The sequence below is a fragment of the Oxyura jamaicensis genome, chromosome Z, assembly GCF_011077185.1.
Source record: "Oxyura jamaicensis isolate SHBP4307 breed ruddy duck chromosome Z, BPBGC_Ojam_1.0, whole genome shotgun sequence".
Classification (NCBI taxonomy): Eukaryota; Metazoa; Chordata; class Aves; order Anseriformes; family Anatidae; genus Oxyura; species Oxyura jamaicensis.
The window spans coordinates 76333700-76351614 of record NC_048926.1 but is presented as its reverse complement, the minus strand read 5'-3'; the positions used below and the strand labels follow the sequence as shown (position 1 = coordinate 76351614).

Genomic DNA, 17915 nt, shown 5'->3' with positions numbered 1-17915 from the left:
GTTACTTGTTGTTCATATGTCATTATCTGTTAATTATTTGATAAGATAGGTGTATGCATTAATGGAGTTAGTCTGACCAAATACCAAGTGCATTTGATTCAGTAAATATTAATTCATATATTGGTTTAAGAAAAGTATATATGTATTTTAAAGAGTTTATCAATAAACAACCAAATCTCTTCTATGCAAGTGGACAGGCAATTGCCAGTATGCAAAGAGCAATTCTGGTTCATATCAACTTCAGCTAAAACTGCCTCATCATAAATATGATATATTAGGCTTTTCATAAACATAATTCAGGTTCTCAAACTTTTTTGAGCAGATCAAAAAAAAAAAGATGCTTCTTCATGGAGAAATCTATTAATTTTTTTTTTTTTTTTTTTTTTTTTTTTTTCTCTGTGAGAAAAGAGAAAAGCAAAGACAAGAAGACAAGGTGGCCTTTTTAATAGGCTGACCATCAGTTTGAACCGTTGTCCTCTCCACCCAGATGTTTTGTATTACCGTACTCCTTGCATCATGCATGCAATATGCTATCTCCTTTGTCATTCTTCTGATACAAGACATGAGGCAAATTTTCCTAGTAAAATTCATGAACATATTAGAAGCAAGAAAGCAAGTTATCTCACCAACAGCTGCTCATATCAAAGACTATCATGTAGGTTTTTAATCTATTCCTTTTATATTGAACAGCCTGAATGAAGTTGGTTTTGGATGCAGTATATGGTTTTACAGAGATAGTATATATTTTCATTCTCTGTTTATTTATTTTATGTTTTCACCATACAACATTTTTTTCCTTTTATCTCCCACCATTGTTTAACTAAGGATTTAAAATAATGGAGCAATATTAAAGCTTAATATTTTTTCAATATTTTCAGGAAATCACACTGCTATACTTCATAAATAGTTTAACTTTGCAATTACCAAATAAGGACTTTAATATGTTCTGTGCTGTTTAATAATAATTTCAGGATATCTGGCTGTACTTTCTGGGGAAGAAAATGCTTATTTTAAAGATTATAAATATATATTATTACTTTTATAATTTAAATATATATATATATACATTTTCAGCATAATCATTTTCACAAAATCTTAACCATGTGTCTAAAAAGAACCGCTTGAGCAGTTCCTTTGCACTCAAAAAAATTGCTTGTGTGTTTACATTTAGGAATTTACTTAAGAACCTGGATGAACATAGTCCCTACAAAGAGAAAAAAAAAAAAAAAAAAGAAAAAAAAAGAGGGAAAAAAGAAAGGAGATTATTCTGAGTCATCGCCATCACCCAGAACAATTGTAAAAAAAAATGTTTTAAATTACAAGACCTGGAAACACTGAATTATTTCTGTGGATCCTAGCAGCCAAAATAAACACTTCCAAATATCACTAGTGTTGAAAGAGTCCAAATTAATGGTTCAATGTCTGCCACTCACTTTTAGCATGATGTCTACACTAGCAAGCTGATTTGTTTGTTTCATTTTAATACATTGTTACATGTCCATTCCTGTTTGCTGCTTTATTAAGTTTGTTCTGCGTGCCTGTCCCTTCCCTTCTACCAGCCCTGGTGGAGAGGACAACCTTCAAAGTTCCTGTGTCTCTGCAAGCTATGCTAGCTGGAGTTTAACTTACTGGACAAGCCTAAGAGTAAGACCAGATCAAAACAGTAAAAAATAAAAACTGGTCCTCTGTGTTACAGACTGCGCCAGAAATTTGCCATTATTACACTTACTCAGTACCCTCTCTCTCATTCATTTCAGGAAGCAGAATGGCGAACAGGGGAGGTGGAGTGTTTTTCATTTCACATGGGATGTGTGAGACCATAAGGAGGCTTCAGCATCTGATACTGCAGTATACAGTTTCCCCATAATTCTAGGCACATACTCCCACTTACCTGCACTGTGTTTTGCCATCAAAACATGAGCCAAATATAATGAGAAAAATAATGAAAAATCAAATGCAGTATCCTTCTCCATTTATACAAATGTGCAAAACCAGAGAAACTGAATGACATTTTTAAAAAGAGTAATAATAATTAAAATAAATAGATAGCTAGCAGTCTACCTAATTTACAAGAAAAACTTAAAAACAAAAAGAAAGATTATGCATATTCTTCATAGTACTGGCTAAGGTTCCTTTCTGCCAGCTAAGAAAACAGCAGAGGCAGCAGCACTACCAGATCTGTGATCACAAATCCTGTTAAATGAAACCACTTGCTATTTAGTAAATCTGAAGTCAGATGGTTAAAGGGGGGAGGATGTTACATCCCAGTTTCCCCAGATGTAAGTGTTTCTCTGTGAACAAATTATAACCTGCCTATCTACAAAGAATTATAGCAAAAAGCATTTCTCTTTCATGTTATGAAACTTTCATGTCATGAAACTGCCAAAAGAAGACAAAATACAGGTGACTCTCCTTAGTCAGCTCTTCCTAATGAAATATGTGTCCCAGCACTAAATAGAAGCAACAAACTTTGTCATCTGAATGCAGTAATAATAATAAATGATGGAAGAATAAAGAGAGCTGAGGTTGTCAGTTGGGTCAGGAACAGACACCAAAAATCTTGCTGCTTTGCTCTCCCCACCTATTGTGAAAGGAGACAAATTACCCCTGTGTCCCATGAGTTACACAGTTCCCACAGCAGTGAGCACAGGTAATAAAGAGCAAAGACAATTTATTTTTCCTCCACTTAAATACCTAAAGAGTGGATCTTTAACTTTTCCCTTTGTTGCTCCTAATCCCATCCTTGCTTCCTGGTCCTTTGAGTGATCTGAGGGAATGAAAGGAAAATGCCTGCCACCATGTCCCCTTTTCTCCACCCTTTGCCCTAGTTCACAGTGTTTGCCCTCAGTGTCCGCTCTCCAGGAACCCACCTGTGAAATCACTCAGAGAAATGCATGTTCACTTTCTCTGGCAAAAAGCACATCCTTCTGAAGTTATATCTCCTGAGCCACCTAAGAGCTGCAGTTGGATCAAGTTTATGGGACTTGGTCCAGGGGGCTGACTGATAAACCAAGTTATCCGTCTTCATGCTTCACGCCATGCCAACACCTCCTCCTCCTTCTATGGGCCAGATATTAGTGAAGTGTGTGGCACAGGTTGGGGCCTTCTTGCCCATTTTCAGCATGGCCTGCATGGCTTCTCACAATTCCTCCACCATGTGAACGTGGCAGGGTGGAATAAGAAACACACTAGAAGCTGTTATTGGGCACAGCCTTTGGGATGCCTGCCTATTACTACAGACCCTGCAGAGAGCTTTGGGTATGTATTCCTCCTGCACCTAGTCTGACTTATTTCTGGATATCTCTGCGGCTATGTAGGTCTCATTAAGCATATGTGAGAGAACAACAGAAATCCACCACCTCAGCAAAATAATAAAGCCAGAGAATTGCTGTGTGTAGGTAAGACCTCACCTCTACTGAGAGGAAAGGGAAGCATAAGCACAGCCAACAGCCTTGCATACTCTGTGGTCAGTGCCATCACCTTCAAATGCTTGCCTTTCTAAGGTATTTTGCCCATTCTGATACTGGACTGAGCTGTGAAGTGGTGGAGGACACTGGCTTTAACATTCTCACTACTCTACTGTGCTTCTCCTAAGATGAACTTAAAAAAATATATATTTTTCCTCAGATTTACAATATTGTTTATAGAGTATCACCATGCCTAATGTCTCCAGAATTCTGCAGTCTTTCTCAAACTGATCAAAAATGCACAGATCTGCCCTAATACTGTCCCCGACATCAGGCTGGAAATAATCTTCTCATCCAGGAAATAGCTGGGACATGTAGCTACCAACGGTTGCTGTGGAGAAGGATAGATCTGCTTAGTTATTAAAAGTTTTCCAAATTAAGTCACATGCAGCAAAAGGAGGACAACAATTTTTCTGCCAGCTTTTGTGCTATGCCTAAAAATTTTATCCTTTCTGCTGCCGGACAAGTCAAGCTCAGTTGATGTTTCTGGGCAGCAGTTTGTGCTTGTGGTGGCTCATGCTGGAAGTCTTTTTTCTCTTTCCCCACTTCAACAGCCTGCATAGCAAAAGACTGCTTTCAAGTCACCTTAGGTTACAAAATCCCACATTCTAGTGAGATCTGGCAAGAAACTACGGGTTCAGGTTGAAGAGGTTATGGGGTAAGCAGAGGAGAGGCTTGCACAGAGACAATTATTTTCCCCTTTGGTCTTGCAAAGTCCTGGGCTGTTGTGTATTACAAAGGCTGTTGTTTCCTTTGTCTCCTTTGTGAAAATACACTCTGATTTTAAGCATTAGACAGACAAAGCAGCAAACAAGCATGCCCCCAGTCACGAGCAGCAGACGACTCAAAGCCGCTCTTGATGAGGCTGTATTAGAGCAATCAAAACAACATGAACCCCATTCATGGATGACCATGCAGCATCTGTCTCTGAACTAGAATTTTCTAATCTCCAGTTAAAATGAAGAGAAACAGCAAAGGTGCATGAAAAAGAAAGTTGAAATGAAAGAGCAAATCTGAAACAAAATGGTCAGTCCAGAGAAATGACTCCAAAATGGTAGACGTGTTTTGAATCAAGCAAAAAATGTTTTGCTGAGAGGTTCGCCAAAATCAATACAGGTCCACGGAAGTATTCAGCTTTAATAAACCAGTGTTTCTCAGCAAAACACAGATTTATTTTTCAAAACTTCAAGCACTCCTCTGTATGTAGTTCATCTAGTTCAGTTTTGCTGTAGGTATATAACACAAAAGCCATATATATATATTGCTTTGCATTTCTGTGCACAATAGTGCATTCCTGGAGCACAATTTTTCTACAGATGCTGTAGTACAAAATGCCTAATCTAACATCTGTTGAAGTCTGTGGCAAGGTTTAACCTGATGAATTTAACTTGATGAGATGTGGGATAGGATAGGTGACAGGATTAAATAGCATATAGCTCTATGCAGCAGCTAAACATTAAGTAGGTACCCATTAAAATTGAAGTATTCATTGCTGAAACTGTTTTATTGTCTTATAAATAAACACCAGTGTTCCATAACTGTTCTTCGTTTAATTCTTTTTTACTTTTTTTTTTTTTTTTTTTGAACTGTGAATAGAAGTCCTGCATTTTCACACTTGAAAAGCTTTTCCTCTGATGATGATCTCCAAGAAGCTTCACATACTTAATCATGTGTCCAAACAGAAAGTTTTTCAAGCCTCATCAGATATGTGATTAGGTACCTCTTAGAAAAAAAGAACTAAGAAGTCTGGTAAAAGTCATGGAGAGATGAGATAAAACACACGGATAATGTTTCAGAAACTCAGGGCCATGTGGTTTCTATAGAGTCAAAAAATCTGTGATCAAAGTGAAGAAGGTTTTTATTTTTTAACAAGATTTTTAGATTTTAAATCATGTATTATTAGCCTGGGCCTCTTATTTTCCAAAAGTCAAGACACTTTGCACAATGTAACTTTTTAACCAGGAAACAGCTGAGGTTAAAATTCTGAATTTAAGTGTACTGTTAAATGTTGTCCAGGTTGGCTGTTTTGTTGAAATTAGTGCCTATTGTTTTTAATTCAGTGCTCAAGTTACTGTTCTTTAATATATGTTAATCACTATGACTCCTTTTTAAAAGTAATTCAGATTTTCTAAACACTGGTTGAGGTTTCTTTTAACTTCAATTTAAAATTAATGTTTTGTGATTTTCCATCAGAGACTTTAAATCAGAAGATAGGAGTGAAGACTTTAAGGAGGGCTGAAGAAAGCCCTTTTCTTACCTGCAAGATAAATTTTCGTAATGATTAAAACAGATGCCTGCTCTGCCACAGACCTATTTCTTCAGAGTACATGTAAATTTGAGTGTTAGACTCATCCCTTCTGGGGCTGGGTGGCATTTGCTTTGGTGGCCTTACTCAGGGAATATAGTCTTACTCAGAACGAGTAAAAGCACCAGGAGTAGGTCTTTAATCACTGCCATTGCACTTCAAACTAAACATGCAACATGTAGCCAGAGCACTCAAAGCTGGGTCAATAGAAACTTCTCTGGCTTTCACACGGGAGGAAGAGGAAACCATACAGGGACGCTGTAAAAACTGAGACCAGTGCATGAACATCTGTGCTGCAGACCTTTGGCACTGGTGCTACCTGGATAGCTGGCTTCGACCTTCCTCGTCCACAGAGGCACTCACTGTTTTTCCTTTCAGCAGACCATAAAAGCATTTAGCCACCTCCCTCCTTTATTCTTTTTCAGCCACAGAGGTGTTCTGCTAGTATGATTGGGTACTCAGGTGATGAGGAAAGTACAAAGGTGTAATGTGAGACACCTAATGAGCACAGCAAGAGCTATCGGCACTGTATTGGAAATAACTGTAAAGAATCAGGGTCTTGGAGAGGACTGTTTTGGTACTGTAGGAACCACTGTATAAAACTTCATATTGAGTTTAAAGCAGTTAGAAGAGCCAATAGAGGATTTCATGTGTTACGTTACTACACTGAAATACTGAAATATTGGGAAGAAATCGAGAATACTGAAAATACTGAATATTGGGAAGTGATAGAGAAAACTTCTAGATAAAAGAGGACTTGAAACAAGGACCTAAAACTCAAGTTAAACTGCAGAGTTTTTTTCTCCCTCTTTTTCTGCCCCAGAAAGGTGGCTTGCTATGCAGACGCTGTTCAGTCTGAGATTTGAAAGACCAAGACGCTAGGCAGTACGTCTCATTACTCACCGCATGCATAAATCTTATACCAAAAGCAATGAAGAATTATAGCTGGTTTCTGTGAGATTCTGAGCACCTTCTGAGAAGGAGAGAAAGTTATCAAAAAATTCAGAAATGTATGGTAGACAGGCATCCTGAATGAGGGTATACGGTTCAGCGTTGTACTTCTGCATTTCCTTGCACAAAAGGAGTTGTATCTGGCAAAACCTGAGTCATCTAACAGGCAGCATTTAATTAAGTCTGATGTAATGTTGATTGCAATCAAAATTGCTAGAGAGCAAGCCTGCCATCTACCAAATTATGTTGGTTCTGTTTACTTTTTATTATTATTATTATTTTCTTGTAAAGTGATCCATAACCATAGTCTGTCTACTTCTTTGGTTGCAAACTGATGAAATATTTATTTTCTGGGTAAAAAGGACAACAGTTTGCAGAAAGAGCAACCCAATCCTTAACAAGGATGTTTTTAGGATATATGGTAAATTACCAATTTTATTTTATTTTATTTTATTTTATTTTATTTTATTTTATTTTATTTTATTTTATTTTATTTTATTTTATTTAAGTAAAACTCTCTGAAAATACATTGAAAAGGCACATGTTGTTTGGAAGGGGTGAAATTCACTCACACTAAAATATTGAAAAGCTGGAATTTGTCCTACCTACAGACTAGATTACAGGCAAACCACAAAGTCCCCCTATTTTGTGTTTTAGATGGTCTGATGAATGACATCCCCTTTAGTCAATTTTACCCACAATGCTTATATATAATCACAGACAATTTTGGGAAGAGACAGAAGGAGTGATTTGACAAAATTCTGCTCTGCAGATTAAAGCACACACTCCTGAACGCAACCAGTCCTTACTCTTTCATGCAGTTCCTTTGATGTCCACTAGGACTACTTCCATATGCAAAGTTTTGCAACATCTAACCCCCAAGCAATAAAGAACAATTAAAAAAAAAATAGCAATTTAAAATATTGCAGGTAAGAATGTGTGAGAACAGTCAGAGCTGTTACACCAGATGTTAGGATTTGTTCTCGGGCAGTAAGGTTTGCTCATAAATGAGCCTTCAAAGCCTGAGTTGGAAAGATATGTGGCTGCAGTTTGCTCATCATTCACAAAAATGGGGACAGTACATGATGCACATTTCAAGCACTTGTGCCTGATAAAACAAGTCACAGGACTGAGCCCCCTGCAAATTCTATTTTCGTAGTTAAAGACCAACTCAACACAAGTTGCCTTTACTCCTTAATGCCAATAGTACCATTTGCAACCAAAGGAACTTCATCAGAGAGGCCTTCAGAGAAATTCTTGAGTAGTCCAACTTCCTTACGCTGCTGAGGAGGCTGTAAGTCTCTGGATAAGTCTAAGCTGGGAAGACACACTCTAATCTCTTAGATGTGACCCACCTTCCAATAGAATCAGTGTCCTCTTGCATCAGCAACAGTCCTGTGATGGAAGGGATCTTAAAGGACAGAAACAAAGTGATGGGTTCCTCTGCTAATAGACACAGTTAGCTGGTCTGTGATATTTGAAAGGCCTACACCGCAGCCCACATGTTGCACATCATGATATGCATGGAAATGTTATCTGGAGGTGTAGGGGAAGTGGAGCTGTAAGTAGTCATCACTAATGGCCGAAGGAAATGTAGGAGGGATGTTCTGCAGGGGGCTGGACAGATGAGGCCAGAACCACCATGGTGGCGTAAGAAGCATGGTCAGTTCCATGAAGGCCTAAGAGACAGGCAGGGACCTACAACTATAATGCAGAAGGGTAAGATGATGTTATAGGGAAGAGAAGCTCGGCTTTACTAGAAGCTGGTGAATCTTCTGGGACAAATGGAACCTGTTCAACAAGTGGCTGCACCATAATAGCAGAGCCAGGCTGATAGTATAGAAGATGGAAGAGGTTACAATGTGATATTTAACCCCAAAGACAAAGGAAAGCTGACAGGCATGGAAGAGGTCTGGATTAGATTGATGCAATCTACCATGTGGATGTGGTAAATACTTGATGTGTCTCTGAAAAGAACAGGAGCAACAGAAATGGCAGTAAGAAAGGCAATTTAGAGCAGTGCTGGCTGACCAACACATGAAGCATTAGGTGAGTAATTATAACTACTTTAGAAGCCTAAATATATGGTGTGGCAAAATGTCTTGAATCCAACGACAGCCCCCAGTTCACTCGCATCTCAGAGACCTGAAAAAGGCCTGGCTTGTATGCACTCTGTAAACAACCTCTCTTACTGCCATCACGGGAAGTAGAGCATCAGGCTAGATGATAATCATTTATCTGGTCAAGTACATTTCTTCAGTTCTCATGTTCATTGACTTTACACAAAAGAAACCAGGGTGCAATCACACACTGAATTATGTATTCCACAATCCCATGGTTGATTGTGGATACAGTGTATCACTCCACATAAATACAACAGTACCCAGGCTGAAATCTTACCTTAAAATTTTGCCTCTATCTGCCAATGTTACTTTAAGACATTTGTTTTAGTTTGGCTTTCCTCTATTTTTTTTTGTTTCAAAGCCATACTGATAAAACAAATTTTAACGACTGATGTGCACCACAAGAACTGAAACAAAACATATATTAAATTCTTTTCAGGGTTAGAGTGGTGAGTGTACTGAAAATTATAACTAAAAAAAAGCTTACGTTCATAGCAGTAGGCATCAAACTTGCTATCTGGGTAAGGAAAGCCTGTTTGGTTCTCATAGCGATACAGGGTTCTCACCCCAAGTAAACCTCCACCACATTGGGGCCTAGCCACCGAGGCAGGGTAACGAACACTTCCATCTGCCAGCCAGCCGTAGTCACACTGGTCAAAGCCATTTCTCCAGGCAACATACAGGTTCCCAACAGAAGCAAGGACGCCGTCTCGTTTTCGACACAGCTCTTTAGCTTCCTCGAAGGTGAGCTTCTCAGGAATGGAAACATGAACCACTTCATCTAGAGGAAGAAGAAAAAGATGACAAAGACTGAGTATCAAATTCTACAACCAAGTCAACTTAGCTCCCCTCTTCCTGTCCTGTAAGTTTGCTTTCAAATTTTGCTTGATCAGTTTTTTGCTTACACTTTTGCTCAAAAAGCAGATATTCAGAAAATAAAAAGTCTCAGATTTCGATATGAAAATGTGCGTACCTCAAAGCACAATCATTTTTATACAAAAATTATGCAATGAGCTACATTGTGGTTAGAGATTGGGTCCCTCCCCCAGTCTCTAGGCAGAGGTAACAGGAGCCTGGGAGCTCCTTTGTGACCTCTGCTGGAGTAGACTTTGTGACTCAACTGCGCTAATTAAATCCAGTCCAACAGAATTTACTTTCTCAGTAAAACAAATCCTTTACATCTGCAAGCCTTTTACCTGACCTTTTTAGTCATCACTAGAATCTCACTTGAGACATACACACAAAGGAAATGCTCTTCACTGCTGCTCTGCAGTGTTGTATTTACATCAGTCTTGACCTTGCCCCATGGGGAACACAGGTGAGGGAATGCACTAGGCAAGCTGTGTGCACAAAGCCCTTTTTGTGTGAAAAGCTGAATTAATCTAGACTGCCCCTAGTATAATTTAGTTTCCATGGAACAGTAATTTGAAAATAATAACTTCTCAGTTGGAAACTGAAACAAAACAAATAGCATGTCAAGTATTTTACTTCAAAGTCAAATTGCCATTATGCAGTTGGATCTGTTGCCTTGTTCTCCCAAACACTATAAATGAAATCAAGGCTCTGATGTCTGTGTCCTGGGAATTAAGTAGTAAGCTGACTCCTTTCTAGTTTTTGTTCAGGCTTCAGACCTAAAATCTATGTGTTCAGTTGTAGAAACAGAGCAAATTTGAAATATTTGTTACCAGACAGTACTTCTCTTCCCCACCCCTTGTACGGTGGACCAGAACACAATGGACAGCACTGCTAATTCACACTGGACATGCAGTCTGCCATACCTAAGCAGTTGTCTCAAGGTAACCTAGCAAAAGGCAGACAGACTACATCACCCCAAGCACTTTCATTCACATCAATATTATGCTTGTTTCGGGCTTGAAAGGAATGCAACTGTGAAAAGAGGCAACGTGCCAATTTTCTTTTTCCTCCTAGGTAGAAACTCTGATTTGTTATTACAGCTGTAATATGAATTCCACCCTGTAAGTTTCTTTATACATGCTGTAGGGAGTGTCCAACTTAGAGGTAAAGTACTATAGCAACTGAGGGACAGAGCACGTCTATAAGGCACACTTTAAGATACAGAAAGTGAAGAATCATTCAACTCTCAGAAGTGCCAGAGTGCTTCATTCAGCTCTCCAGACCATAAAGACAATGCACTTTTTTATTAAATACTTCGGCAGAAAACAGCTTTTTCTGCATCAAGGGGCAGATCTGGTGTTATGGCCAATAAAGAATGGTTGATGCAGCTATCCCACAACACTATCCCCATGGCAAGTATCATGAAACAAAAGACCTCTCTAAAGCAGCCCCTTCTGTTCTCAGGACTCTTCAGCCATGCAACAGTTGTGGTGTATATGGAAATTAGTAATTAAAATTGTTGCAATTAAAAAGCAGATAATATCAATCCAGGTAGACAATAAAATAAGACAAGGGAAACATTTTTTTTTTTTTCATCAGTTTTCTCCCAACAAATATGATGCATCAAAAAGAAAATAACGTCAAAAAATCCCACAGCGTTCTTCCTGGGTGAAACTTACTGAAGACATAGGAAAACAGTTAAACAGTGCAAGATTAAAAACAAGCAAATTTTCCATCAACTAATCTGGATCACTGCCTCCAGATGAAGCTTGTGCATAACATCATTGAAGTTGCAGATATTTATTCCTCTGAGATGATACCTGCAATCTGTTAAAGCAAGGAAACTTAGAGAGCAGTTTTGTCTTGCTATGAGATTTCAAAACACAGGGTTCAAAGTGTACTTTTGTAGAGCATTTTGCAGAGAACTTACCTATCCAAATTGCACAAGAAGATTTTTATACAGAAATATACCTTGAATTTGCCTTGGAACATGCCTGTTTATGCAATACTGATAGTAGTGCAATTTTAAAAGAGGGGTGGCATGTCTTTCTTTATACTCAGTCTATTCTACTGAACTATCAGCAATTTATTTTTTCATCTCTTGAAGTCAGCTGCTCTCATGCAGACACCATCTTTGTTAAAGGGTGTTCTACCAGAAAAACTAAATGATTAAAACACCCACATGTTTAAGAAAAAATGCAGTCTAACCAGAACAGTCCAGCAAGTAAAGTCCAAAGTCATTTTTTTTTCTTTGCCACTCATTTGGCATTTAAAAAATAAAAAAGTGAGGATAAATTCACAAGGAATGCAAAATGGTACCAGAGCAATCAGTAAACTGCTTTTACTGCCATTCCATCATATACCAAGTAAATATTCATGTATTTCAGGAACACTGTATTTCAGGAACACTGATGACAAAATAAAGGGTAGGAACATGTTAAAACACTGCAGCTTGCAATTGTTCTGCTTAAAGAGTGGTTTGCTATGATTCCAGAATTCCTATTTAAAAACAGTTCACTGAAGTGCAAAAGTCAGACTCCCAGTAGCAGAAATTTATCCTAGGAGATATGACTCTGCAATTTGGCTGTTCAGTATGAAAACAAAATAAATTTCTATATGTTTGTTTGAGTGTGCACTTAATATGTGTAATAATTGTTGGTACAAAATGTAAAATAAAATAAAGCATGGGTTTAATAAAGGCCCATCAATATAAATTTTCTGGAATTTTCTTCCAAAACCACATTACCAAAAAATAAAAAATAAAAGGTTTATGCTAACTGTCAAGCACTTGAGAAGAAAGCAGCTCTCAAGATGCTTCATCAACTGGATAGTATCAATTTCATTTGCAGCAGGCCAAAAATATGTGATGAGCAAGTCTGCACAATCTTTCCTGCACATCTCACCTTGAGCAGACTATGGTCATGTAAACTGCATACACAGCAGACAGCACTTCAGGAATATACTGACCCAGAGAGCACAGAGTCAATTTGTCAGAACCTACTGTTTGTGTACACCGGTGCAATCACTTGGAATGCAGGGGTATGTAAAAGTTTTGTATTTCCTAAAACCAACCTTATGCAATTGCAGCTCATACAGAATTCCCCCATCCATATGATGAGATATGTTGCTATCCATGTCACCTTTCTAACATGATTAGTGTCCCACAGCAGTGTGGAAATTCAGTTCATAGTATGTAAAAAGAGTCCTAGTCCTACTTCTCTCAACATGCATTTAATCCATGTAGCCTGTAAAAATAATTCCTGTTTTTGGCAGCACAATGGGTTCCATATTTAGCAAGAGGATTGCTCCCGTCAGTCTTGTAGAGTGTCTTTATGATGATATCTGAATGTTCCTCCATTCCTCAGCCAAAACACTAGGAGAGTACCCCAAAAAAACTCAGAGAAACATTGATAAAACAAATGGTATAGCCACAAACAACAGAGTAGGGCAGATTTTTTTTATTATCATTATTATCTTTTGTTAATGTTAAAATCTATCTGCAATGTTTTTATATCTGTAGTCCACTCCAAGGAACTTAGCAGAGTTATGCAGGCAAACCCCGAGGCTTAAACCAGCAGATGGAGGGGCACTAGTCCTACAGATCTAGGGGGAAAAATGGAGACCATGACAATGTTTAGACTGCAGACAATAAAATAATGTGTATTATTCCTGGTCACTGTTTAATTTCAAGTTTCAGGTCAATTGCCCAGCCATGGTGGTCAGAGCAGTTGAAGAACCCCCAGGACTTTCCTGTTACATGGGTTTGTTTTGCCTGGTTAAAATGAACACCTGACATGTCTTTTTCCCCTCTTTCCTTCTCCCCTCTCTTTCAAATACATTAAGCTAGATGAAGAAGCCAGCTTTTTCCCTTGAAGACAAAAGCTGATCAGCCCTAAGGGAAAAAAACTTAAGATCCACAGACTTATCAGATAGTTTTATAGCAATCTTCATTCCTTTGAAGGTTATTTCACTTATTCTCTCTCATCAAGAGACATCTCACTGAGCTGGGCATGTTTGTAGGTGTGAATTTTATGAATCACACATCTTAAAAGCAAGCACAGAAATAAGGGCAGGCTAGAACCATAGCTGGGGGTCAGTACACAACATGTATTGACTAGGGGAAAAGTAATGAATCTAGCTGTAGCCCTCCAGCACAAACCTCACCAGTAATTTCTCTTTCCATAAATGAAACCACAATTAAGGGATCGGTGTGTTGCTACTTCCTAGAGGAGCTCTTTGAGCCTGGCTATGTGGCAATCTTTCCCCAGAGCACAGCATCATCCCCTCAGCTTCACATGTCATCATGTAGTGTGCCAGGATCAACCAAATGAGGTACAAGTCGCTGACAACTGGCAGGTGAAGGTATCACATGCAAGTGATTTTACACTTGACACAACAGAGATTTTACAGATCTTTGAAGGATTCTACGAAACTGCAGAGATATTTAAGAGAGAATATGTGAGTTTTTCACTGAATGCTTTTACAGATCTGGTAACACACCAGCTGGTGTTAATGATGGCTGGTCAACCACCTATGAAGTGTCCTCCTTTTTAGTCAACCCATTTGGAGAAATGACCAAGAGACCCTTGCATTTATTTCCCCCTTTCACCCATTTTAATCTCCCTGAATAACAAGGCACTTTATTATTACTGTCCCAGCTGGGACTCAGCAACAGAGGGAAGAAGTGCCCCTCACATGGTTGGGTGCTCAGATTCTACAACCTCCACTACTTTCAGTGTTGCCTAAACAAAGACATAAAGAAAAATCAAGGGAATCCAGATGGATAATAAAATTCACAGATTACCCACAAGAATTTCCATTTTCTCCTTACTTCTTTCTATCTTTGGCCAGAAGGCCCTTGCAAAAAGGCAGCTGCAGTCACCAACAAGACTATCAGACTGCTTGTGTACCAGGGAAGAAGAAATACTGCCCGCATCAATCCCACCTGTACACATATACATGAAGATACCAGAGACCACTACCCTTGTCTTGCTTACTCTGGAAAAAAATGCCCATATACATCTGGGCTAAGATGGACCTGAAAAGTTTTATCTGTCTTCACCACAGGCAGTGTCCTCAGAGGCTACATACAGTTAACTTGTTTATTAATCTAGCTCATGCCTCAGCCTTCCTCTCCCAAGCTGCACAGACAAGATTTGTTGTCTCAGCTGCACTTCTATTCCTCCGTCCTGCTGCTGTTAAGGGCTGCTTCTCCGACACACCAGGCTGGTAAAGAGGTATCCTTAACAAAGTCGCAGATTATGGTGAAATGCTCTCTAGGAAATTAAAACCTGGAAAACCACTTTGGATGTCCAGCTTCATTCATCTGTATTCTTTAGAGACAACAGACAGAGCTGTGCTGCTTTGAACATTTTGGCACACAGACCTAAGCAGCTAGGTTCAGCTTTAAAACAGAAGACTAGACAAGTTGAAGAAGTCTTTTTCTCTCACACGTTAGAACAAGTTAGTCGATTCCTTTTGATACACATCAGTAACAATTTAATTAAGCTCTCTTGATTGTCTTGGGTCTGTTTTATGCAAAAATATATGCTGAACAGGAATCCATTGCACTTGACAGGACTGGAAGGCTACGCTTCTCTTACAGGCTTGCCCTCAAGCATGACAAGTAGCTTGGCAACTGCTGTACCCTTAGATAGCTCTGCTGTAGTTGCAAAGTGTCACGGTGTAATACAAAGGGGAAAAATTAACTTTTTTTTTTTTTTTATTTTTTTTTTCTCCTTTTGTGCTTTACTCTCACAAAAAACATTGAGAAGTCATGATTTTTGGAACTCCCTAAAGACAAGTTTTGTCATGTTCTGAGCTCAAATATCACATTCTGCATAAAAAAGCACCATGGCATTATTTCCTATTCAGTCTCCTCTAATTGGGATCCAGTGGAAGCCAATGCAAAAGCTGTGACCCTATCAAAAGCTATGAACTGAGAAGAAAAGACCATTCTCTGCATGTCCTTTTTAAAAAATCTCATTGTTGCTCTGGAATCAGAATGGGCTCTAGAGAAGATCTTTAGCTGCCCAAAACACAGAAGACACTTCACACCTGAAGCTGTATTTTAGACTATGACTTTATAAATCATTATTGTTCTCACACAAATTTCCATGATAATAGAAAAAACACATGAGATTAAGTGGAAAGTATTTACAGGACATCTGGTTTTGTTTTTTCTTTTTCTTCCCTACAGTCACTGGGGGGATGAAAATGGTGATGGAAATAAGACTTTATAATCTTCCCCACAGCTAACCCAAAATAACTTTCTTAGCATGACTCCCCATCTGCATATTATATATGCTTATTAGACATATATGGCTTCTAACTGGCTTTGGCCAGAAGATGATGCTGCATGGAGTAGTTTGTGCTTTGGCTCTGCAGCATGCTCTCATGGCTCCTCACTTCATCAGTGGGCTTTGGCAAGCAGATTTCACTTTGTCTCCATTTCTGACATCACAGCAGTGTCAAATGAATCATATACACCCTTATCTGAAGACAGAACCTCCATCCTCATTAACCACTTCCTTTCAAGGGAGTATCCTGTAGAAGACAGTGGTGCAGACACTTCTAAGTTGGAGGTGTGAGGAGAATCTCAGACTTATATCCAAACATTTGGAGCTGAATTGCTTTAGATTAAGGTTTTTATTAATAAATCACCTCCTGCATTTAAAGGTATTCTAAATGTTTTCTAACACTTAATACAATGAAATATGCAATGAAATATAATGAATGTAGAATCAGTTTGTAGTAAGAGCCCATGCCTGGTACTTATTTAATGATATATTGACTCTACATTCTTATTTTTATCATTAGGAGCTCAGAAATTTTAAATCCTTCCCAGAAGTATTCTCCCATGTTTTTTAGCAAAACTCAAAATATTTTGCACATAATTGTGTAGTCTATAATTTCTGTGGCTTTTCTCAGAGCAAGGAAATGGCAAGACTTAGCCTAGACAACTGGTTTTAATTTAAGCTAATTTTTTTATGTTTCAAGGAGAAATCCATGTATCTGGTTAACTTTGTGATTTCATGTGGCCAGAAAGGAAGAAAATTGAAATGGTGCTGCTTCTACAAAGCAGCTATACTTGTTTGCTATCCAAACAAGTATCATAAATTCAATACACGTTTATGCTATGTATTGAGATTATTCTTACCACCATGTATGGCCTTCTGGGGTAACAATATCTCTAATACTGGCCAACAGACCATTAACTGTTCAATGACTTCCATGATGACATCTCATTATGGGCCAAATTTTGAAATCATTAATCAAACACCATCTTATTCCATGAAGTCATCCCACTGACAAGAGCTCTCCAAATAAGGACTTATTTATCACAAGTAAGTCTATTAGCTTTGGCATTGAATAGAACAGACAATGCAGATATGAACTTTCAAATTCCTATGGAAAAAAAAAAAAATCATGTCTAAGCACAGCTCTACAATATGCTAAGTGGGCTCCATCAAAAGAGGAGTGACCAGTAGCTTGAGGGAGGTGATTGTCCCTCTCTGCTTTGCCCTGGTGAGCCACCAGTTGGATTGCTGCATCCAGGTCTGGGTCTGTTAGAGTGAGCCCAGTGGAGGGACACAAAGATGATCAGAGGGCTAGAGCACCTCTCCTAAGAAGAAAGGCTGAAAGAGATGGGGATGTTCAGCCTGGAGAAGAGAATTGCAACTTTTCAGTGTTTACAGGGGGCTTGTAAAAAAGATAGGGAGTGACTTTTTCCAAGGGCAAACAATGAAAGGAAAAGGGGGAATGGTTTTAAACTAAAAGAGGGCATATTTAGATTAGAGGTTGAGAGGAAATTCTTCACTCAGAGGGTGGTGAGGCACTGGAACAGGTTGTGCCCAGAGAGGTTGTGGATGCCCCACCCCAGAAGAAGTTCAAGGCCAGGTTGGACAAGCCCTGGGGAATTCAGTGGGTGGCATCCCTGCCCATGGCAGGAGGTTGGAACTAGATGGTCTTTGAGGTCCCTTCCAACCCAAGCTTTCCTTTGATTCTATGATTCTAAGTACCAGCAGTTATTAATGAACTGCTGACAGCACTCAGTACAAGAGAAGGATTATACTTCGCAGAATCAGCCTTGGTTGGGTGAACAAAGAAATCATAAATTTGACAGAAACTTAAATCTTGAACTGCTAAGTCTTCTACCAGTGGACAAGTGTGGTACAATACAACAGAAAAACAAACAAACAAACAAACAAACAA

The 17915-nt window shown here is 38.7% G+C and overlaps 1 protein-coding gene and 1 long non-coding RNA gene across 5 annotated transcripts in view; one reads left to right on the top strand and one right to left on the bottom strand.

The window, feature by feature from the left end:
• VCAN (versican) overlaps positions 1-17915 on the bottom strand; it is a 112620-nt gene that overhangs the window by 62337 nt on the left and 32368 nt on the right. For all 4 annotated transcript variants that reach the window (XM_035309363.1, XM_035309364.1, XM_035309362.1 and 1 more), the window contains exon 6: positions 9334-9627. In XM_035309363.1, the coding sequence (XP_035165254.1) occupies positions 9334-9627 (294 nt within the window). The remainder of the gene's footprint in view (positions 1-9333; positions 9628-17915) is intronic.
• LOC118155819 overlaps positions 2427-17915 on the top strand; it is a 16678-nt gene continuing 1189 nt past the window's right edge. Inside the window, exons 1-2 of the long non-coding RNA XR_004746033.1 lie at positions 2427-2439; positions 10955-10961. This is a non-coding gene — a long non-coding RNA (uncharacterized LOC118155819). The remainder of the gene's footprint in view (positions 2440-10954; positions 10962-17915) is intronic.